Source organism: Molossus molossus, unplaced genomic scaffold, assembly GCF_014108415.1.
Source record: "Molossus molossus isolate mMolMol1 unplaced genomic scaffold, mMolMol1.p scaffold_m16_p_15, whole genome shotgun sequence".
Lineage (NCBI taxonomy): Eukaryota > Metazoa > Chordata > Mammalia > Chiroptera > Molossidae > Molossus > Molossus molossus.
In genome coordinates, this window is record NW_023425350.1 from 81127441 (window position 1) to 81152317 (window position 24877).

General features: G+C 45.1%; 1 protein-coding gene across 3 annotated transcripts in view; it reads left to right on the top strand.

The window, feature by feature from the left end:
• The first annotated feature begins 628 nt into the window (after nucleotides 1-628).
• TBC1D8 (TBC1 domain family member 8) overlaps nucleotides 629-24877 on the top strand; it is a 123148-nt gene continuing 98899 nt past the window's right edge. For 2 of the 3 annotated variants that reach the window (XM_036262761.1, XM_036262762.1), the window contains exon 1: nucleotides 629-780. In XM_036262761.1, coding sequence (XP_036118654.1) covers nucleotides 654-780 — 127 coding nt within the window. In that variant the 5' untranslated portion in view covers nucleotides 629-653. Of the gene's footprint in view, nucleotides 781-14293; nucleotides 14424-15525; nucleotides 15739-24877 lie in introns of those variants that run through there. The other variant, XM_036262763.1, reaches the window with a different exon arrangement.

A 24877-nucleotide genomic window follows, 5' to 3' on the forward strand; every position in this document is an offset into this window, starting at 1 on the left:
TTCCCTTCCCAGAGCATCAGCGTATGGTAACCATTTAAAAAATCGGAAAAGAATTGTCTTTAATTTTTTTATGCTACTTTTGGATTCTCTGTGAAAATGCTTTCTGTAATTTTAAGTGCTGTGTTATTCCAAACTCTCCTGGCTGCGTTCTACGTCCGGCAACCCGCAGCGGTGAGTGCGAGGACTCCCCGCCCCGGCTCGGGATGACGTGCCACCCGGAGCGGCCTCCCGAGTGGGACGGAGCGGGAACGAGAGCCCGGCGCCCGGCCAGCGCTCGGGAAGGGGAGGAGGGCCTGGCAGCGGGCTGGATTTCCTCCCTCCGCTCCGGAACTGTGCCGGGAGCCGCCAGCACTCCGACAGACGGCAGGCGGGAGGGCCGGCGCCGGGCGGGGCGGGGCTAGGTGGGGCTTGGGCGGGGCCTTCGCGGGGCTGGGCGGGGCCTTCGCGGGGCTGGGCGGGGCCTTCGCGGGGCTGGGCGGGGCTTGCGCAGGGCTGCGGGGCCGGCTTCGCGGGGCGAGTTGCGCCCGCCGCACTCCCGGGACGCTCGGAGCGCCGGCACCGGCTGGCTGTGTCCGCCGCTTCCTCCCGCAGGCGCGGCCTGGCGCGGCCGGGGCGATGTGAGCCGGGCCCGCGGGCGCGGCCGGACCTCTGCAATGTGGCTCAAGCCCGAGGAGGTGCTGCTGAAAAACGCCCTGAAGCTGTGGGTGACTCAGAAGAGCAGCTGCTACTTCATCCTGCAGCGGCGCCGGGGGCACGGCGAGGGGGGCGGCCGCCTCACCGGTAAGGGGCGCACCGCGGCGGGCGGGCGGCCGCAGCGCCGGGCCCCAGACCTTGCTCTCGGCGGGGCCGCATCGCAGGTGGCGATTTCACGGGAGACGCTGGGCCGGGACGGCCCTGCTCGGGCTTGTTTTCCTTTTGCATTTCTCTTGCCAGCCTGGGTCGAGATTGTGGCACAGGGACTCGCGGGCTCGTGCATTTTTCCGGGGAAGGCAGGTGCCTTCACCGCCTGGCCCAGTGGTCTTCTGGGGGCCAGAATTGGCTCGGGAATCGAAGGAGACACGCCGGCTGGAGTGTGGCCGGAGGGAACGAGGGCTGCCCCGGGAGGAGCCGCGGGGTGCGCCCCTGGCCTGCCCTGACTCCGCCACCTGAACGCGCCCCAGGCTGCAGGTGGTGTCGCGGCGGGGGATAGGGCCAGCCCTTGGCCCGGCGCAGTTCGGGAGGCCCTGGCAATCCGGGCGTGTGGGCAGGGCGGGCCTGGGGCGGTCTCCACGCTCCGAGAAGAAGCCGAGGCAGAGCGGATCCCAACATCATGGTCTTAGTAGCAAAACCGAGCAGGTCAGTTTCCTACACTTCTTCAGATTCTCTCAAGGAATGATAGGAGGACAAAACTCAGGCTTGTAAATTTTATGACAAACAAAGCATTTTTTCTCAAAAGTTATCAAAGCCTCGTGGAAAATCAAGCATTTGGAAAATTAGTGTTTTAAAAAAGATTTTATTGAATTTATTGGGGTAACATTGGTTAATAAAATTATGTAGTTTTCAGATGTACAATTATATAATACGTGATCTGTACTTGTATTGTGTCTTCACCACCCCAAGTCAAGTCTCCTACAGTCAAAATTTATCTCCCCTTTACCCTCTTCTACCTGCCCCTACCCCCTTTCCCTCTGATAATCACTATACTGTTACATTTGGAGAAATTGAGGCCCACTTGCTTAGTTGGGACACCTGTTTAAACCGGTCAATGGAGGAACAATTGATTTAGCCATTATCAGTTGTATCTAGTGCACCTCAATGGAATTTTCAAATTTTGGAGTCTGAATATTAGATCTTCTTACCTTCCTTATATTGAGGAGGAGACCATTGCCAGAGAGAGAGGTCAAGGGACCAAGCGTGGGTCCCTGGGCTCCTTGCTGGTGACTCTGCTGTCTGCTTATTCAGGAGGAGGCCCTCATGCTAAGTAAAGTCTGGTGAAATGTGATCAGATCAATCAGTGGGCCTTGAACCAGCAGAACCAAGTGCCAAGTTACCCTTCCAAACTTTAGACTCAGAACTGGGAAAGCTGGCAGATGGATTCATTAAGGAGGGTCGACTTCACTGAGCCTCCAGTGTTGATGGTATTCTGGATGGGAGAGTGTTGGGGTAGTTGAGGTAACTGGGTGAAAGGGGTAGTGGGGTGATCTGTTATCAGAGGCAAAGAGGCCAGAGGAGGGGTTTGTGCGTCGCACCCCCAGGACAGTGTATCTTAATTTTTGGTGCATTAAGCACAGTACCTGGTCTATAAGTGGTACCCTTTCGTAGAGGGTGAGGACAGGGCTTGAAGATTTGTGAAATGGGAAAACAGAAGGAACGTTTGTCCAGCATGGGCTTTCATTCATGTAGTTCACCACATACTGACTGTGTGGGATGCTTGTGCAGCTGCTTTGGGGAAGACCTCAGGTTATTCACCCAGGACGAGAGCCAGATCCAGACAGGGAGGGCAAAGCCTCAGAACAGATGCCTGATAGGGATTCAGGCCAACTTCCCCTCCGGAGAGCCTGGCTCTGCTGTCCACAGTCTGTCTGTGGTGAACTCAAAATGAGACAGTCTCCCTCATGTTGCTTTTCAAAATCAAGCAAGTCTCATGTTATCATTATACCTGTGTCTTTGGCTTTATTAACAACCTCCTGTTGACTGTAAAAGATGACAGGTCCTGGGCAGCTGGACACTTTACCTTTGGGCATTTAGCCAGGAAGCAAGTAACATGGTTATGCTGCTTGAGCATCCAAATGATCACATCCACTGCTCTTAATGGGGCCACTTTTGAATGTTGTGGCATAAAAACTGATGTGACCCAGAGGGCAGGCAGCTCCCTGTTGGTGGCAGTTTTCAGAAACTTTAGAATTCCAGCAGGGCAGAGTTTCAGCAATTTATTTTAAAGGTTTAAAACTGAGTTTGTCTATGAAAATAATAGACAGTAACATGATACACATTCTGACCAATTCTAGGTTTTTTTGGGGAGAGAAGCAAATAGGGATGGTTACGGAGGGTTGGGAATAAAAGGTAAGTGAGCAGTATCTCCTTTCTATTATTGCAGTGCTGAATTTGTGATCAGGTAGTCAGAGCTTAAACATATGGGGTCTCCATTGGCATTTAAAGTACTATGACAAGTTTAAAAATTGCCCACTCTCAGAAATACAAGGTTTTGTTTCACTGAAAATCATAATTGGTTCTCCTGCTTAAATACACACACACACGTGCACACATTTCCTATACACATCTCCAGTTTTTTCCTCCATAACTTTCTCACTTTTTAATGTACAATATACTTAATTTACTTGGTTCATTGTTTCTCTCGACTAAATTGTGTGCTCTGTGAGGGCAGGTATTTCACCTATGATGGTGCCTAGACAGCATATAGTATATTCTCAGGAAACATTTGCAGGATGAGCAGGTAGATGAATGTGTGCATGAATGATGGACCCACTTTTTTCTTGAATGTTGGGGAGAAGTGGAGGCCCAGTTTTTCTGACTAAGGCTGAGCTGATTACACGGAGCAGGAATATTCCCTCCTCTCCGCTTCCTTTGTACCTGGCAGGCTGTCTGCTGTGGACAGCTGGACGGAGTGGGTGGGAAACAGACCTCCTCCTCCTGTCTTTCTACGACTTTTTCCTTTGAGGGGGAAGGCTCTCGACACCAGCTTCTCAGGTGGCCTCCATTACCACTTGGGACCTGCCTGGAGAAGGGTCCCTGGGCTTGGACAGTGGTGGGAGGCAGCCATCTTTCCCTCCAGGTGGAATATGTGTGGCTGAAGACAGTACTTTGGAAGATGTTCTGAAATTTCCTTGACAGAAGTGATTTCGCTCCCCTGGAAGAGAGGAAGGGGTTTTACAGTGTTCGCTTGGATACGTCTCCTATCCATGGAATATTTCTTACAGCAGTTCAGGCAGGTCTGGGAGAACAAAGAGGGGAGAAGTTAGCATTTGGGAGGCAGTGTACATAACACACAGCATCGTGCCCTCTCAACTTCAAGGCCGAATGTCACCACCCAGATGTGGGGAGGGAGGCTAGCCATTTCAGCCTAATTGGGACTCTAGGAAGAACTGAAAATGATTGAGAGGCTTGTAGCTTTTTTATTGTTGTTGTTAATCCTCATTGGGAGGATGTTTTTTCCATTGATTTTTTTTTTTTCCTAGAGAGAGTGGAAGGGAGGGGGCTAGGGGAGAAGAGAGAGAGAGAGAAACATGGATGTGAGAGAGACACATTACTTGGTGTGGACCTGCACCCCAGATATGTGTCCTTGACTGGGAATTGAATCGAGACCCTTTGGTGCACGAGCCAACTCTTTAATCACTGGGCCACATTGGCCAGGTAACAGGGTTGTAGCTTTTAAACAATTCATGTATTTACTAGCTGTGAATGGATAGGATTTTATGATTTTGACTTCACATTCTGGCAGCACTGTGTAAAGGAGGAATTTATTTGAAATGTAAGTGGTAAATCTGATAATATTTTCAACCCAGATTTTCCCCTCTCTTATTTAAAACTTGAATGAGCTGTATTAAAAGCAGCCCTGCTCATATTTGAACAGTTCCCTGGGTGTGGCTTCTTCCCCTCTGCTCTTCGTCATAGATTCTCCAGCACTGGGCACTTTTCTCTCCCAGGACCTTCACCAGCTGTCCCCTCCGCGGGGTGCCCTCACCTCCCTGCCGCCCTCCTGCTGCCCTCTACTTTTCCTGGGTAGCACTCATCACTGTTGATCACCCTTTGTGGCTGCATCGTTTGGAGTGGACTACACATGGACTGTAGCAGGTGGCGGCAGGCCTGTGCCTGGCCGGCCGTGCAGCAGTGGCTGTCACTGGAGCACTCTGGGTGGAGGCGCCTATGTGGTGTCCACGTAGAACTGATGGACGTGACCTTGGAGGTGGAGAAATGGTTTGCACTGTGCTGGAAATAGAAGTTACGCAGAACAGGAACAAGTAATACAGAGTATTGCTGTTTCTCACGCCTGCCCTGCGTGCTTATAGGGACTGGTGGTAGTTTGTCAGCCCAGCCGGCAGACCGCCTCTTGGTGACCCTGATGAAAACAGTCCTGTACAGACCTCGGAGGGTTCCTGGCATGTTGCTAGTGCAGCTAGTGGAGCTCTGTGGATCTGAGTCATTAATATTGTTGAAATTTGGTGGGTCTGTTCCACCAGATTTTATCATTTGCTTCCTTTTTTTGACTAAAAAAAAAAACCAAAGAAATATTAATAACAACATAAACAGCCCCTAAAAAGATCTTAGGAAAGGTCCTGTATTCTGTGATTGGTTTTATTCTGAATAAGTAAATACTTACTAATAGAGAATGGACATTGAAAAATAATAAATAGGATGTAGTTTGCCCTAAAAATTTAAATGTGAAATCTTTTATGTGTGAAGGAGTATATCATGTAAATGTGAATAATAAGTAATAAAACAAACATCATGTACTTAACCACCTGATTAAAAATGAAAATTTCCCAATGCCCGGGAGACCTCATGTGTATTTTCCTGGTTACTGTCTCCTCCCTCACTTGTGGGTACTACTATCCCGAATTAGGTGTTAATAGTTCTTGCTTTTATTTATAGTGTTAACATCTTTATATGTGTCCCTAAAATACATTGTTTAGTTTTGTATGCTTTTATAACTTTATATAAAGAGAATCATACTTTATATATTCTGAAGCTTGTTTTTTCACCACCCCACTTACATGTTACATATGTATGTGCGTGTGTGTGTTCATCGTCGTCCCTCAGTGTCAGTAGAGGATTGGTCTCCCGTGGCTACCCAGATCTGAGGATGCTCAAAGTCCCTTGTATGAAATGGTGTAGTATTTGCATATAACCTATGCACATTCTCCTATATGCTTCTAATATTAAACATTGAAATAAATGTGAGCTATACATATGTTTAAGAAAGATAAATAAAACAAGCAAGGTCATTTTTTTTTCCAGCCTGCTGATTCCAGTTAGGGTCATAGTGGCCTGAACCTCTCCTGGCAGCTCAGGACCCCGGTGGGACCCACCCTAGGCAGGACACCTTTCTGTCTCAGGGCCACTCACAGCCACACTGACTCAGGCTGGGACCACGTAGAATGTCAGTTCACTGCACGTGCACGCCCTGGGATGTGGGAGGAACCCGGAGTTCCCGGGGGAAACCCACGCAGCCATGGAGAGAGCCAGCAGACTTCACATCGACAGTGACCTTGGCTGGGAATGGATATTTTTTCTCATCAGTGTTATAATAAAATGACGTTGAATGTAACAGTGTTATTTGAGGACATTTATATATATTCATTCTCCTCTTAGTGGATATTTGGGTTTCTTATTGTTTTTTTGCTGTTACAAATAATGTTGCTATGAACATTCTTATGTAAACACATATTAACGCATGTAAAAGGTTCTCTAGAGGATATTGCTATGAGTGACCTTGTTGGGAATATCAGCCAAGATGGGCTCGGTTATGCTGCAGTAACAATTGCCCTAAAGATCTTAGTGGACCCACTTGCTGTATATCCAGCATGGGTCTGCAGGGATCTTTTCTCATTGTTGGCTCCCCAAGATGGACTGATGGCTGCTCTGTTCCTCCTGTGTCCGTGATCACCATGGAAAGGGGAAAACAGTTTGGGGAATCTTCTTTTTATCCACATTACATTGGTCAAAGCAAGTCACATGGCCCCATGTAACCTCAAAGACATGGGGACGTGCCATTCTTTGTGCCTAGAAGGAGACAAGAACTGGGACATTTGTGAGTAGCCCCAAAACGGGTCTAGGGATGTGCATTTCCAGCTCTTCTAGGTCATTCCAAATTGCTTTCCAGAGTAATTGCACCAGTTGACAGCCTGACAGTGGTGTGTACGTCCCGCAGTGCAGGGCCTCACCAGCACTTGGTCTTGTCAGGGCTGTTATTTCTCATTCTGGTCGGTACTGAGAGAGCAGCTCAGAACCACTGAGACGCTGTTTTCCTTTATGATTCATAGGAATGAGAATCTTTTTCTGTGTTTCTTGAGTATTTGTTTTGCCTTTTGAGAAATGTGTCTTCTGCCCATTTTTTTCTGTTGGAGCTGTGTGCGTGGGTGCACAAGTGTCTGTGTTCCATTCTGTCTCATTATATATATATTAAAATTCTCTCTCTGACTTGGCTTTTTATTTTTGAAGAACCAACATTCTTAGTTTTCATGAAGTCACATGTACCGATTTTTCTCCTTACTAGTTTGTACTTTCTTGTTACTTGTTTAAGAAAAATCTGTAGAAGGGAGTCTCCAGGATGCTGGCGAAGGGAGATCGTGAGAGACAGCGGCGGCACCGTCAGGCCAGGTTGGACAGCCCCTAAGAGAAGAGAAATTGATTGAACATCAGTGTTCTTGCTCAGTTTGAAGGAAGATCTGCAGGCTGGGAGAATTTGTGGATAAATTATTGTTACATATAAAGCTTTTTAAAAATAATATTTTTTCTTTATTGATTTTAGAGAGAGAGGAAGGGAGAGGTAGAGAGAGATAGAAACAGTGATGAGAGAGAACATTGATTGGCTGGCTCCTGCATGCCCCCCACTGGGGACCGGGTCCACAACCTGGGCATGTGCCCTGGCCGGGAATGAAACCGGCGACCTCTTGGTGCAGGGTCAATGCTCAACCAGTGAGCCACACAGGCTGGGCTACATATAAAGCTTTATAAGCACAAAATCCCAAGACATTTGTTAATTCCAGGCAAAAGATAAAGTGTAGATTAGGAAAGGTTTCATAGTTTCACCATAAAATTCAATTCTCAGAAATGTTTACATACTTACAGTGTAAATACTGACTAATGATTTAACTGAAACTGCTGCCTGAGTGTGGCGTGACGGAGTCTTGGTGAACGAGAGAGAGGTCCTCCAGTTCTGAAGCTGACAGCTCGCCCCTGAGCTGAAAATCCCAGAAGTGGTGATAAAAACATGTTTTTTGGAGATGTGAAATACAGAAAGAAGCAATTAAGAATTGCAAGTGGTTGCTCTTGGCGAGCTGGGGTGAAGGGACTGTTGGGTTTCTCATGTAGTTTCTTTATATCCACGTGTAAATTTGAAAGAAAAGACGGACTGTAAACTGGGAGAGCTTGGCCTTTCCTCCGGTCACCAGCTCCGGGGGTGGGGCATCCGGAGAGGCGCTGAAGCAAGGTGGCCTGGTTGCCTCCTGGGCCAGCCATCTTTCAGATATCTGTCCTTTCAGTAAACTATATTTAGCCTTCAAAATGTCTAGCGTGCGTGGGTGTGTCGGTCTCACAGAGGCTTGAAAGCTATTTTCAGAAATGCATCTGATCTAGTCATGTACTTTTATTTGAAATCGAAAGATATCTATTCTCTATTCTGGACTTTTTTCTTCTCTAGGGAGGCGGTCAGTTTAGAATGATAAGTTTATGACTTTTGTCTCACCCCTAGACTCAGAGATGTGGTACTGTGACTGTAACCCATTCGTCTGGGGTCTCAGTCTCTTAACCTGCAAAACAGTAATAATGATAATAATAACAAAAACTGTTTTTGCTTTGTGGAACTATGTATACTTCAAACTGTAATGTTTTCCATATATTTTGGCAAATTCCATTTAATTATTTGTATTTAAAGAAGAAGAAAAAGCCAAAAGAACATTTCAGTCAACAGTGCCAGGCCCTGTGTTCTCATGAATCTTACAGCACAGTGGTGGGTGACGTTGACCCAGAACAGACAGAATTGTAAATGGTGGGAAGTGTAGGGGTGTGTGAGAGGGAATGACAGGGAAGCTCATTTAGGCTGGAGTGTCAGGGAGCATTTTGTGAGGACCCGTGATCTCCGCTGAGACCAGCAGGATGTGTGGGAGAGTGTCATTTCTCAGTCACCTTGGTGAACAGTGGGAGAAAGAGCCTTCGGAACAGAGGAAACAGCATGTGGAGACAGTCCCGTGGCCTCTGAGAGGCTCCTTGATGAGTGAGTTTGCCGTGCTTGTGAGCTGTCTGGGAAAAGGCCTGCGGAGGTGGGAACCACATGGGGGCTGAGGAGTGATTGGCGGGCAGGAGAAATCAGAATGTATTTTTCCAGAAGCCAAGAGGAAAGTGTATTCCAGCAGGAGGCAGGGACAGGGACAGCTCTGCAGTGCAGAGTGGGGAGCACTGGCGGCCTGGCTGTGGTTCACGGGGTGCAGGTGTGGGCAGGGCTGGAGACGGTGGGGGGAGGAAGCAGCGATGGCATGTGAGGGCAGCTCTGCGAAGGTGGGATTCGGTGGTTCTGTGTGTTTGTTGTTACACATTTATCACTTGTCAGCAAGTAGAGCGTGTGCTGTAGGCTGGGTGTACACGTGCTGCGGACTTGAGGAGGACGGGCAATGCATAGGACCGAGGAGGTCAAGAAGTAGGGAAGGCATCCAGGTGAGGGGGCCTCAGGAGCATTTCCCAAGGAATTTTGCTTTTGGAAATGAGATTAAGTACTAGTACCGAAAGGAAAAAAAAAGCCTCAAAGAATCGGTATGTAACTGACCACCAAAAGAATGAACTAATATAGGTGGAACCCAAGGATTTAGTTTAGCATTGGGCAGTGATGGTTTCACCTGACAAAAAATTCTTTGAGGAGACCGTGGTGCCTTACACATTGGACACTGTTACTGGCTTGGCACAGGATGTCACCTGGTCCCACAATGAGGTGCCTGTGTGTGGGACACCCTTGGACCATCTTGCCTGGGGCAGCTGCCGGTGGGAGTCTGATCTGGTTTCACTCAGTGTTATTATGATCAGACTTCATTTCTCAGCTTTATAAATATACATAGTATTTTGTTATAAATAATGTTATCAGGATTAAAAAAATAAAATTTATTTCTAGAAGGAAAATATGAGATTAAATCTTATTTCAGTAAATTATAAAGGTTGACCAGGAAATCTGACCATCCTGAATTACTGAACCCACTTAACAGTGTTTTAAATAAATGTGTGGCGCAGAGGCTGGGATGTAGGGTGTCTTATTAAGGACTGTAGTAGCATTTCTAAGATGGGGTGAGCCTGGTGGTGAACGTTTCGAAGGAGCTTCTGAGATTCCCACCTGAGGAGAACTATTCGCATGATAGAAACACCTGTGGGGCCGAAACAGCGGCTCCCACTCAGAGATGTGAGCGTGCAGGAGCTCAAGTAGGTTCTGAGTTTCTGTTATGTTGCTGTTATAATGGAAAAATAATTTGTGAAATGGAAGCAGGACATTAAAAATTGCTTTTAGAATATATAGCTCATGATCTTCCATCTGTCCATATCAATCACAGCAAGGATTTGGCTGCAGAGACTAGATTGTAGTAAACTCTTTGTTCCTGTCCCAAACTGTGTGTGTGTGTGCGCGCGCGCGCGTGTGCGTGCATACCTCTGCCTGTGTGCTTTTGGTTTACCTTGTAGCTTCCTTTAGATTTTTTTTTTAGATAAAATACACTTGATTTGAGGATTGGACCCTCATTCAGGTCTCAAAGTAGATACTGTTTAATCCCAGTATATTGGAGATGCCTTTTAATGTGGAAATTAGGTTCCAAAATCAACATGAGGGACAAAAATTGCTTGAGGTAAAAATTACCTCACCAGAGGATATTTTTGCATTTATCTTCAGATAGAGAGAGAGGGAAAGAGGGAGGAAGAGAGAGAGAGAAACATTGATGTGAGAGAGACACATCAAGTGGCTGCCACCCACACAGCCCCAATCGGGCTGGGGACAAACTGCAGCCAAGGTACTGCCCTTAGCCGGAACCGAACCCGGCACTCTCTGGTCCGCAGGCCGACGCTCTAACTGCTGAGCCAAACCGGCCAGGGCAAATCACTGTTATTTTTAACAAATTTTAGTGAATAGGCCGTATGTTGGGAAAAACACCAACAATTTTGCGGACATAAATAAATGTAACACACCTACAACCATAGTCCACATATTTAAATCCAGGAGCCGCCACTCCTGCACAGGGCTGGGCAGGGCCAGCCCGATCACACCGCATCATCCAGGCAGTTGGTTCCGCCGCCTCGCGCGACTTTCTGCAGCAGTTGACGTGTGCCAGGCAGTGTTCCCACGCCCCAGCGTGTGCGCTTGTTCGCTCGCGTGACTGGTGAGTCACGCACTTCCCAGACCTATTCAGTATAAATTTAAAATTACTGTAATACACATAGAAAACTTTTCTGTGAAATTAAACTTTTTATATATACTTCATTTTAATTACAGAAACAGATTTACATGAGTAAAAACAGGTAAACTAATTTTTCAATTTTTTAACATGCATTCAGAAAAGCTACTTTATTATATAACAGACTTTTGGCTTTAACGGACACCCCCTCGTCCACATTAGTCTGTTACATTGAGGTTTTACTGTAGCTGCTGAACAAACTTCTTTTCCAAAATATTCATTCTTTTCAAACTTAAATGTTTAGCCCTGGCCGACTGGGCTCAGCGGTTAGAGCATTGGCCCACGGACCAAAGAGTCACAGGTTCCATTCCAGTCAAGGGCACGTATCTCGGTGGCAGTTACCTAACTGCCGACCCTGACCAGGGCCGTGTGGGACCTGTCTTGGTGATCTGCTTATGTTACCAGAGTTCCTCATGGAGCTGAGAGTTTCTGGCTCCCCCGAGCTCACTCCAGGGCACATGCCCTTCGAGTCATGGGCTGGCTGTGTGCATTGCTTTCCCCCTGTGTGTTGGCCGGTGCATAGTGTTGAACTGATGAATGAAATATGAGATGGACACCCACCGGACCACCACCTGCTGGTTGAGGTGAAGTACCCGAGCCGGCTTCCCAGCCGCTGAGCTAGCAGTGCTCATGCTGCCCTTTGGGGCAGTGATCTGGGAATCGCTAGCAGATGAGGTTGATGGTGGTGCTGACTAGAGCTACAGTTCTGGTGTCTGCCGCTCAGATGGCTTGCGGTGCAAAGGTCCTCACTAAGTGGGTGTTGTTTGTCTTTCAGCCTTTTGCTTGTCTTTATTTTACCCAAATAAAACATTTAAGTTTGAGGAGAAAAGGGGTTGCAGAGCCTGGAACTGGAATGTTTTCTTGGTAAGATGTGCCTCCTGCTATAAAAGCTGCTTTTTCCTTGTTTGATTTTAACTTGCTATACCACCAGTAAAGCCAGTTTCGAGCATTCTTTGTGACTAGCCAACAATTCAGGTAGAATCATATATTAGTGAACATATGTACTTTCTTTGAATTAACATTGATAGAAACCCCAACTGTTGGCAAAGCTAGAGATCTCATTGCATAGTTGGTGCCTGAAATCTCACTAAGACTCAAGACCTGAATCCACATAGGTCAGCATCCATGTATACCAGAAAGATCATTAGAAAGTCTGTGTGTGTGCGGGAGGGTGGAGGGAGGGAGAATCTTAGAGACTTGCATGGCTGATATACTCACACAGAAAAAGATCATAATCCCAGAAGCTTTGGGAACACATGCTCTAATCTGCTATATGTGTTATATATTATATTTTATATAATGTGTTATATATTTATATATAATATTTATATATAATATATAATATTTATATATAATGTATTATATATTATATTTTATATAGTATAACATAATATATGTAATATATAACATATATAATAATTACATAATATTACATAGTTATGCATTCCTGAAAAGTCTTATTTAGAATCAGAATTGTATAAGTTAGACAATTTTACAATTACTTACAATTATCAGAGATGAGCATTTTAAGTACATAGTAAATTATTACAATTTATAGAAAAATCTATAAATTTAAATAAAATAATAGTGTTTCGGATGTAAAAATACTTTTATTACAAAACTAAAAATAACTTGGTTGATCAAAGCTGTCAAAAACAAAAAAAAAATGAGGATGGGAACTTTTGTCTTCAAAATGTCAGTCAAAAGACAAAGACAGGCTGTGGGTAAAGGAAACCAGAGACATAACTAGAGCTGCACCCTGCCTGGAATGGGCCCTGCTCTGGAGGAAACAGTCTCTACAGGCCGCTTGTTATCGAGTCGAATGACCAAACTGGATTACAAATGGTAGACCAAAGAACCATGTGTATTAAATGCAGTGATGTTGATAACTATGCTATTGGTATTTAAGATTCTATCCCTATTCATGGGAATAAGCCTTTTCAAATTAATCAGAAAAAAATGTGTGTGTGTATGTAATTCTATCATCCATCATATTATGTCATATCAAGAGAAAGAGGGAGAAAGAGCAAATGGTAGAGAATGGGGTAGGCTGTTAATGATAGATAAATCTATTTTTATTTATTTTTAGGGAGGTAGAGAGAGAGAAAGAGAGAGACAAAAAGTATTAATGTAAGAGAGAAACATTGATTGGTTGCCACCCATATGTGCCCATCAAAAAATTGAACCCCCAACCTAGGTATGTGTCCTGACTGGGAATAGAAACCACAGCTTTTTGGTGTATGGGACAACTCTCCAACCAAATGAGCCACCTGGTCAGGGCTATACTTTTAACTTTAGAAAAGAAAATCTTTGCCCTGGCTAGTTTGGCTCAGTGGTTAGAGCGTCGGCCCATGGACCAAGGAGTCACCGGTTCAGTTCTGATCAAGGGCACGTACCACGGTTGTTGTTCGTCCCAGGCCCTGGTCGGGGTCCTGTGGGAGGCAGTCAGTTGATGTGTTTCTCTCGCATAGATGTTTTTCTCTCTCTCTCTCCCTCTCCTTCCCTTCCTTCTTCCCACTCTATCTGAAGATACATAGAAAAATATCCTCACATGAGAGCTTAAACAAACAAACAAACAAACAAACAAAAAAACCAAAACAACATCTTTCACAGTATTAGGAGCGTTCTATAGGAAAAATAACTTTATTGAGTCTTAACTACCAACCTTTTGCTTTTCTTTTTGAAACAATAATTTTGTAACCTGGTTTTAATTAATGAATTTTATTTTATTTCTTAATTACAGTTGACATTCAGTATTATTTTATACTGATTTCAAGTGTAAGGCATAGTAATTAGACATTTATGTAATTTATGAAGTGATTCCCTCATAAGTTTATACCCATGTGGCCCCATACACAGTTATTACAATATTATTGACTATATTCCCTGTGCTGTACTTTGACTAATCTGTGTCTATCAATCTGTACTTCTTAATCCCTTCACCTTTTCACCCAGTCCCCAACCAACCACCTTTCCATTTGACAGTCATCAATTTGTTTTCTGTATCTATGAGTCTGTTGCTGTTTTGTTTGGTCATTAATTTTGTTCTTTAGATTCCACCTGTAAGTGAAATTATATGGTATTTGCCTTTCTCATCAGAGTTATTTCATTTAGCATAATTTCCTCTAGGTCCATCCATGATGTTGCAAATGGGAAGATTTTGTTCTTTTTTTATTTTTCTTGTTCATGGCGGGTTATATTCCACTGTGTAAAGAAGACGCACCCATCTTCCCAGCCAGCTGTTGATAGCTTGGCTCTCGTAAACAACACCTCATGAACACAGGGGTGTGTATATCTTTTTGAATTAGTGTTTTGGATTTCTTTGGAAAAATACCCTAAAATGGAATTGTTCTGTCATAAAGTAGTTCCATTTTTAATTTTTGGGGAACCTCCACACTGTTTTCCACAGTGGCTGCACCAATGTGCAGTTCTGTCAACAATTCCCTTTTCTCCCCATCCTTACCAACACTTATTGTTTGTTGACTTATTTTGACACTCATGAGGTGATATCTCACTGTGGTTTTAATTTGCATTTCTCTGATGATTAGCATCATTGAACTTCTTTTCATATGTCTATTGGACATCTGCATGTCCTTTTTGGAGAAATGTCTATTAGGGCGTCTGCCCATTTTTTAACTGGATTGTAAACTGGTTTTTAAAGAGTTGAGGTTCCTTGGAGTCCCAGTTACCAACCCGCAGGGCAGCAGTATACATAGGTTTCCCCACCTCTTCCAGGCTGTAAACAACTTTGACATAGGACTTTTTAATATCATGTGCACATGTTACATGTTGGGTTATGCCTTGATTATGGACACTAAACATTAGAATTTTTTTTAAATCCTCACCTGAGGACATTTTTCCATCTATCCTCAGAGTGGAAGGAAGGGAGGGAGGGAGGGAGGGAGAGAGAGAGAGAGAGAGAGAGAGAGAGAGATGCGAAAGAGACACATTGACTGGTTGCCTCCTGCACAGCCCTGGTCAGGGTTGGGGACCTAACTGCCACCACGATACGTGCCCTTGACTGGAATGGAACCTGTGACTCTTTGGTTCGTGGGCCAATGCTCTAACCGCTGAGCCCAGTCGGCCAGGGCTAAACATTTAAGTTTGAAAAGAATGAAGATTTTGGAAAAGAAGTTTGTTCAGCAGCTACAGTAAAACCTCAATGTAACAGACTAATGTGGACGAGGGGGTGTCCGTTAAAGCCAAAAGTCTGTTATATAATAAAGTAGCTTTTCTGAATGCATGTTAAAAAATTGAAAAATTAGTTTACCTGTTTTTACTCATGTAAATCTGTTTCTGTAATTAAAATGAAGTATATATAAAAAGTTTAATTTCACAGAAAAGTTTTCTATGTGTATTACAGTAATTTTAAATTTATACTGAATAGGTCTGGGAAGTGCGTGACTCACCAGTCACGCGAGCGAACAAGCGCACACGCTGGGGCGTGGGAACACTGCCTGGCACCCGTCAACTGCTGCAGAAAGTCGCGCGAGGCGGCGGAACCAACTGCCTGGATGATGCGGTGTGATCGGGCTGGCCCTGCCCAGCCCTGTGCAGGAGTGGCGGCTCCTGGATTTAAATATGTGGACTATGGTTGTAGGTGTGTTACATTTATTTATGTCCGCAAAATTGTTGGTGTTTTTCCCAACATACGGCCTATTCACTAAAATTTGTTAAAAATAACAGTGATTTGCCCTGGCCGGTTTGGCTCAGCAGTTAGAGCGTCGGCCTGCGGACCAGAGAGTGCCGGGTTCGGTTCCGGCTAAGGGCAGTACCTTGGCTGCAGTTTGTCCCCAGCCCGTTTGGGGCTGTGTGGGTGGCAGCCACTTGATGTGTCTCTCTCACATCAATGTTTCTCTCTCTCTCTTCCTCCCTCTTTCCCTCTCTCTCTATCTGAAGATAAATGCAAAAATGTCCTCTGGTGAGGATAAAAAAAGAAAATAACAGTGATTTAATAACAAAAAAATAACCTGTTAATTTAATTATGAGCAAATCTTGGTTAAAAGCATTTTAAAATTAGCAGGGTATTAATTTTCACATATGACAAACGGATGGGAAATTTTGTCTGTTAAACCTGAAGTCCATTAAATTGAGGTCCTCAAAACCGCGAGTTCACTGTGTTTGCCGTGCTCCTCCGTGCACCTCGCCCTCTTCCAGGCCTGAGCCCAGCAGTCCTGCCCTGGTGGAGCCCCCCACACTCCAGCCGTTAACCCAGGGCACCTCTGCCTGGATAAGTATTTACTCTAGTAATTAATCTGGAGCATCTAGTAATTTCATACTCTAGTAATTTAATTCCTCTGGTATTTTATCTAGAGCAACTCCTGTAATTACTTAACTCTAGTAATGGAGAGCAACTCGAATTACCTCCTTCCTCTCATGATTATTGTGATTATTCTAGGACTGGAATTCTCAAGTGTGCGCCAAAAAATCCCCTTAAACATAGCAACCGGGGCATCTTTTAAATTTATTTCATCAGAACATTTTGTGTTTTTATTTTTTTTTATTTTTTTATCCTCACCTGAGGACATTTTTCAATATTTTGTTCAGATAGAGTGGGAGGGAGAGAGAGAGAGAGAGAGAGAAACATCGACGTGAAAGGGATACATTGAGTGGTTCCCACCCACACGACCCAACCAGGGCCGGGGACAAACTGCCACTGAGGTACACGCCCTTAGCGGGAACCGAACCCGGGTCTCTCTGGACCTCAGGCCAATGCTCTAACCGCTGAGCCAGACCGGCCAAGGCCATTTTGTGTTGTTTTAACCACACTATAAGAGGTTGGCTTTTGTAGTGTAGCCCTTAAAAACGGAAGGATTTAGTCAGGGAAGGCAGGGCCCTTGGACCGCTTCTCTTGGGTTCTCGCCTGCTCTAGGCACATTACCTGCAACTCGGTGTCGGGCCAGAATAAGTAAGTAGCTTCTGCCTCCTTGAAGTCTTTCTGACTCTTTCCTCATCAGAGTACCTGTGAGTACAGCTTGGCTTGGGGCTCTTTGAGGCTCTGCCTTGGGCCGTGGGGTGTGGCCACCACTGGGTTCCAGCTGCACTCCCGAGTGTTGGCATGGCCTCCCCTGCCCGGTCCCACTGGTGAAACAGCTCAGTCGCCTTCTGTGGGTGACTGGAATGAAGTGGACTCCTTTTCCTCTTTAAAAATAACTCCATAGCTGTAGGTTCAAGTCTTCTGAGCACGAGGATGGTCCCTTTGTCACTGCTGGGACTCCTGGTTGGTGTGTCTCTGAGGGCCACGGAAGGGTGAATGTTGGAGCTGAAACTTTGGAGACCAGCCCGCGTTCCTTCATTTACAGTGAGGAGCCTGGCTGGTCTGAGGCAGGTGGGCCTTCTCTGTTTCCACTTGACTGAGTTGAACCTTTTCTAGAAAGAGAAAGTGACTCCTGAAACATGAGGCCCATGGCTGCCTCCCCCAAGCCCAGCTTAGGTCCTCAGGACCTGCTCCCCTCCTCTTGGGCTGGGCTGGTGTCTGGTGAGACCCTTGTTTTGTTTTCTAAAAAACTGTGGTAAAATATACATAATACGAAACTTACTATTTTAACCACTGTAAAGTATACAGTTAAGTGTCATTAAGTACATTCCCAATGTTGTGCGGTCCCCACCGTCATGTGGCTCCAGAAGTGTTTTATCTTCCCAAACTGAACCTCTGTGTCCACGTTCTCCCCAACCAACTCTTCTCCGCAGCCGCTGGCAGCACCACCTGCTCTCCGTCTCTGAGCGTGGCTACCCTAGGGCTCCTGCAGCATTTGTCCTCTTGTTACTGGCTCATTTCATTTAGCACAGTGGCGTCAAGGTTCATCCATGTTCATCCTTTCATTTTATTTTTTAAGGCTGGATAACCTTTCTCTGTACAGTTTGCTTACCTGTTCATCCACTGATGAACACTTCTACCTTTTGGCAGCTGGGAACATGGTGTGCAGGTATCTCTTCACACCTCTGCCTTCAGCTCTCCGGGTTGTATATTCAGAAGTGCAGTAGCGGGATCAGATGGCAGTTCTGTATTTAGTTTTTTGAGGAGACTTGACTTTTGCATCTGATTCTTGTGTCCCTGGCCTCTGTGGGCTGACTTGGCTGGGACTGTGCTGTTTGCTGGCTGTGGCTCCCAGCCTGGGGTCCTGGCTTCCTGCACAGTCTCCGCCTGGCTCTTGCGACCGCTACTTTCTTCCTATTGAGGTGAGTGGAGCACTGAGGAGGTCTGAGGCTTGCTTCGAGGAGCATTGTGACTCATTAAAAAAAACAAGAAAAATTAAAATCGACTTGGGGATATTTTCAGATTTACTATTGTTTCTTTTGGGTTTCATGTGGTTCTGTTCTTCATAACTACGACGTGGAGTGGAATGCTTCAAGTTAATTTGGCTTTGGCAGATTTTCTAGTTCTCAATGACATCTATATGTAGTTTCTTTAAGTGCTGTTGGGGAAAAGAATAGGACTGTTAGGAGGTAGAAAAGTAAAGAACTCTTGTTCTTATTACTTGTATGACCTTGACCTTAGTTTCCTCTTCTTTAAATGCAACTAATACTACCTAGTTAATACAGATTGTTTTGATAATAGTAGTAATTGGGGAAAAGTGGATGAAGTATCTGGGACAGTGCTTGGTGGCCTCTGGGCTTGGTGGACGTGAGTCTGTCCATCCTCACTGGTTACTATAGAACAGTTGGAAGTTGTATGCAAGGGTGTGAAAGGTGGGACAGCAGCGCTGGGGAGAGCTGGGGGAGGACTCGGGTCGGGTTTCAGTCTCCCTGATGCTGTTATCTCCATCTGTGTGATCCCTGAGCCCCCACCCAACTCCCTGAGGCTCAGATTTCTCACCTGTCAAATGAAGAGGCTGTGGACCCTCTCAGTTCTATGGTTCCTGTGGCTCTAGTCTAGAAGGTCAGTGATTCTAAAGGTTACCGTTTGTACCTACTCTTCCTTTTTTTTTTTTTTTTTTTTAAGAGGCAGACCACTCCCAATTGGTAGGTGGCATCTTTAAACATTTTTTTAGCCCTGGCCAGTTTTCTCAGTGGTTAGGGCATCGGCCCGCGGACCAGAGAGTCCTGGGTTTGGTTCCAGGTAAGGGCACGTACCTCAGTTGCAGTTTGTCCCCATGTGGGTGGCAACCAGTCAATGTGTCTCTCTCGCATCAATGTTTCTCTCTCTCTTCCTCCCTCTCTCCCTCCTGCTCTGTCTGAAGATAAATGTAAAAATGTCCTCAGGTGAGGATAATAAAAAAAATAAATAAAAATTTTTTTATTTATTGATTTGAGAGGGAGAGAGAAAGCGAGAAAGAGAGACATTGATTTGCTGTTCCACTTTATGTACGCATTCATTGGTTGCTTCTTAGAATGTGCCTTGACAGCTGGAGCCCCAGGCAGCTCCTTAAAGGGCCCGCACACAGACTTACTTGGACTTGCTCCCTGTAGGCTTGGAGGGGAGGCAGCTCGAGGGGCGCCGGAGACATACAGGGAAGAACTGAGCTGTTTGGCACTGGAGCGAGGGCTGGAGAAGGGGCTTTCTCTGGGACAGACGTGTTGTCGGAGGCCTTTGTTCCTTTGATGAGCCCTTCCCTGGGGCAGCAGACAGCCGCCATATCTGGGACTCCAGCAACCTGGCTCACACTGGTAGCCCCGCCCTGGTGATTCCCTGAGGCCCCGCCCCACCCAACTTTCAGGCCCACCCAAGCTGTTGCCGGTTGCTTAACCATAGGATTGGCCTGGCTTGGATCCTGCTTCAGGTTTTCCTAAATTCTTTCAAACAAGCAGCATCTGGTCTCAGCTAGCCCCATACCTCTCGTTAAGTAATACACAGAAACAAACACAGAGAGGCAGCCAAAATGAGGAGACAAAGAAACAGGTCCCAAATGAAAGAACAGAACAAAACTCCAGGAAAAGAACTAAGCGAAATGGAGATAAGCAACCTAACAGATGCTGAGTTTAAAATACTGCTTCTAAGGATGCTCAATGAACTTAGTGAGGGCTTCAAGAGCATTAAAAAAGACCAGTCATAAATGAAGGAGGCACAGTCAGAAATGAAGGAGGCACTAACTGAAATAAAGAATAATTTACACAGATTCAATAGTAGAATAGGTAAAGCCAAGGAGCAAACCATTGATTTGGAATACAAGGAAGCAAAAAACACCCAATCAGAACAGCAAAAAGAAAACAGAATCCAAAAAAATGAGGAAAGTATAAGGAGCCTTTGGGACAACTTCAAGCGTGCCAACATTTGCCTCTTGGGGGGTGCCAGAAGGAGAAGAGAGAGAACAAGAAGTCGAAAACCTATTTGAAACGGTAATGACAAAAAACTTTCCTAATTTGGTGAAGGAAACACATACAAGTCCAGGAAGCACAGAGAGTCCCAAACAACATGAACCCCAAGAGGCCCACACCAAGACACATCATCATCAAAATGCAAAAGGTTCAAGACAAAGAGAGAATCTTAAAAGCAGCAAGAGAAAAGCAGTTAGTCACTTACAAGGGAGTTCCCATACGACTGTCAGCTGATTTCTCAAAAGAAATATTGCAGACCAGAAGGGAGTGCAAGAAATATTTAGAGTGATGAAAAGCAAGAACCTACAACCAAAATTACTCTATCCTGCAAAGCTGTCATTTAGAATTGATGGCCATATAAAGAGTTTCCCAGATAAGGAAAAGTTAAAGGAGTTCATCACCATCAAACCGTTAGTATATGAAATGTTGAAGGGTCTTTTTGAAGAAAAAGATAAAATACATGAACAAACAAAATGGCAATGAATACATATCTGTCAACAATGGAATCTACAAACAAAATGAACAGGTGGATCAGAAACATTCTCATAGATACAGAGAACATTTTGTTGGTCGCCAGATGGGAGGGGGGTTGGGGGAATGGGTGAAAAAGCTGATGGGATTAAAAAGAACAAATTCATTGCTAGACTGACAAACCTCAAAGAGAAGGGGGTTGGGGGGTGGCAAGAAATAAACCAAAGAACTTATGCATAACCAATGGACACAGACAACTGTGTGGGAAAAGGCAGGAGGGAGGTAGGATTGGGGAGGAGGGGGTCAATGGGGGAAAAATGAGGAACATCTGTAATACATTCAACAATAAAGATAAAAAAACAAAACAAAATAAACAAAAAAATAATGTGCCTTGACTGGAGATCAAACCTGCAACCTTGGTGTATCAGGATGATGCTCTAACCAACTGAACTACCCGGCCAGGGCGCTAGTCTCCTTTTTTAAAAATTGGAATATAAGAAACATATAACATTTGATATTTATATTGCGAAATGATCACCACAGTAAGTCTAGTTAACATCCATCACCGTACATAGTTTCACATTTTTTTTCTTGTGGTGAGAACTTTTAAGATTTACTTTCTTAGCAACTTCCATATTTATAATAGAAAATTATTAACTATTGGCACCGTGCTGTACATTAAATTCCCAGGATTTCTTTCTTTATAACTGAAAGTTTGTACTTTTTTATCCCCTTCACCCCTTTTGTCCACCCCACCCCTGAGTGGTCATCTTCTGACTATAGTTTCTTTTCTACAAGTTCAAGTTTACTTTCTGCGTGTGGCAGACACGTCTCCTTAGTGGTGTGTGAAGTGAACATTTCTGGCATTTCAGGATCTGCTGCTTCAGGGCCAGGCCAGGCCCAGGATTTCCTGTTATCATATTGGTTGCCAAGTCTCTGGCCCCAGCCAAGAATTCCAAATACCCATGAGGAATAAACCCTCAAGCCCTTTTGTCCCTGGGGCTGGCCACACCTGGGGAGAGTCTTTCCGACCTGAGAGAGGAGCGAAAGAGAAGGGGAGGAGGAGAAGGTCAAGGGCTGTGGACATAATTTCCGTTTGCTCAGAAGAGTGAAGCTGTTTTTAGTGACTGGATAGGGAAGCTCTCTGGCTTTGCCCACCTGAAGACTTGGCTGTTGCCTACAATGACTTTGTTTGTCTTTCTTACTTATAATTACCAGCCTTCATTTAAAAAAAAAATTATTTATTGATTTGGGGGAGAGAGAGAGAGAGTGAGAGAGAGAGACAGAGAAACATTGATTTGTTGTTCCACTTATTCATGCATTCATTGGTTGTTTTATTGTACGTGCCCTGACTGGGGATGGAACCCAGTGTATGGGGACAATGCTATAACCAGTGGAGCTACCTGGCCAGGGCTCAGTTTTAATTTTCTTCAAGAAATAACTGGCAGCTTGTAATGCCCTTTTCCCCCAATCTTCCTATTAAAAACCAACCAACCAACCAACCAACCAACCAACCAACCAACCAACCACAAAGCATTACTTGCTTATTAGCTCTGCAGCAATAACAGTATTGTACTTTTTATAGTATTTTCATCCACTTTACCTTATTTAATGTACACATGCTATCTGTCCAGGCCATTGAGGTGGGCGTGGTCATCTGTCTTGCCAGCCCTGGCACTTGGTCTTTTCTTTCTGTAGTGTGTCGGTCAGCAGCACTCAGCAGGGTCTGTGGGGTCTGTGCGTGCTTGTGGCAGAGCGCTCCTGCCCTGAAGGCATCGCAGCTCACAGGTCTTCAGGGGAGGATGATGGGGCTCAAGTTTGTTACCTGTAATTAATTACATAATTCAACGAATGCCAGTTCATTAAAAATGTTTGATGGGTGAAGGAAGAGCTGTGAATTCAAAAGAGATGTGGGGTTGTCTCTGAATTAAAGTGTGCGTGTTGGCCCTGCCTGACCGGACTTCGGGAAGGGTGGGTTTGAGCAGTGTGTAGGTGCCCCTGACCTCGGGCACGTCACGGCGCTGCACCAGCAAAGCTGCGAGCTTCACACTGTTGGCGGGCGGGGAAGACTGCAGGCGCCGGGCATGATGGGTTCTGATCTTGAGGGCTTGTGGTCAGCTGCTTTTTGCATAAGATCACTGGAGGTAAAGGCAGGACTTTCCTTGGGTCAGAAATAAGGATTTTAAAAATAAACGAGATTCTAATAGATTAGAATCTACCACACTTTGTGAAATAAAACTTCTGGAAGGAAGCTTGTTTTTCCCTATCTATGTATATTTCCTTAAGTTCCTGACTTTGAAGATGTTTAATAAATCTGTAAACATGCCGGTATTGAGGTCTGGGGGAACAAAACTTGGAAAATGGGATGTTTTCTGCAAATTTTCTTTAACAGTTCATCTTGTCTGCTCTTAGAAAGGAGTGGCTGTGAGTGGCAGGTTCCGGAATGTGGGACTGTGCAGAATCTGAACTCCGGCCCTGGGCGCCCCGTGGGCTGCCCGCTGTGCTGCTGCTGAGCTGTCGGCTGGGGGAGCTGCTGGGCAGAGGGGTGGCCGGAAGGCTGCCCGACCGATTGGGTGATGCATGCGTCTGTCAGGGAGGCTGCTTGTTCACACATGGCATAAAAATATCATTTGTTCAGAGGAAATTAATCCACACGCAGATTTCATGAACCTATTCTTTGGTGATCTGAATCTATTTTCAATTTTTGAAAAATTTTAATTACGGTTGACATTCAATATTATATTGGTTTTAGATGTGCAGCATAGTAGTTAGACATTTATATAACATACAAAATGTTCCCCCAATAAGTCCAGTGCCCTCCTGGCATCATCCATGTTATTATAATGTTACCACCCATACCTGTTCTCTGTGCTGTACTTCACACCCCCATGGCCATTCTATGTCTACTGGTTTGTACTCCTAATACCTTCACCTTTTCACCTCTCCCAACTGGCAACACTCAAAGTGTGTTCTCTGTATCTTTGAGTTTGTTTCTGTGTTGTTTATTTTGTTTTTAGATTCTGCCAGAAATCTAAAAGCATGTGGTAATTGTTTTTTCTCATCTGAGTTATTTCACTTAGCATAATACCCTCTAGGTCCATCTGTGTCAAAAATGGTAAGATTCCATTCTAGTGATCTGTCTGTGAGATAGTTTGCACATTGAGCAGCTTAGTTGTAAGGCACTTGAGCAGGTGAGGGCTCTGTGTCTCTGCTGACAAGCCTTCTGGGGGGCCCCTGACCCGTCCTGCTGTGTGGAGACGCCCTGCCAGGTCTCAAGACTTTGAAGAGCTTTCTGGCCTACTTGGCCCTTCGTGATGCTCTGGGCATAGGATTTCCCCCCACAGCTTCCTAAGTAAGAATCTGCAAGTGCTCCTGTAGCTGGTAGACCTGGGCTGAGTACCAAAAAAGGGACCATGTTTTTGAAAAGGTTGGAAAAAAAAGGTCTTACTGGGTCTGGTCCTCAAATTCAGTCTTGCCTTTGGCGGGGCTGTGGTGGTGATGATGTCTTCTCTTGGGGAGTGACCCTAACTCATCTGTCTGCTGACAGTGTACTCAAAGCCCTTGCCAAATCCGCTCACTCGCTCTGCCAACTGGATACACGGTTGGCCCTTTAACAACATGCGGGTGAAGGGTGCTGACCCTTCTGGGTAGTCGAAGATCCACACATGACTTTCAACTCTCCCCAAACTTCACTGGCCGCCTACCGTTGCCTGGAAGCCTTGCTGCCCACAGACACAGTGTCAGCACATGCTGTGCATGTTATGTTGATTCTTCCATTACGGTCAGCTAGAGAAAAGAAAATGTTGTTAAGAAGGTTGTAAGGTTTGTGTGCGGGGTTTTTCAAATTGTTGCAAATATCCAAAAATTTTTCTAGTCTATTTATTGAAAAAAATCTGCATATACGTGGACCCATGCAGTTCAAACCTATGTTATTCAAGGGTCAACTGTATATTGAATTAACAGGAAACTTTTCCTTCAATTTGAAAAGTAGGTTTTTACTGTGTTTTGGATTT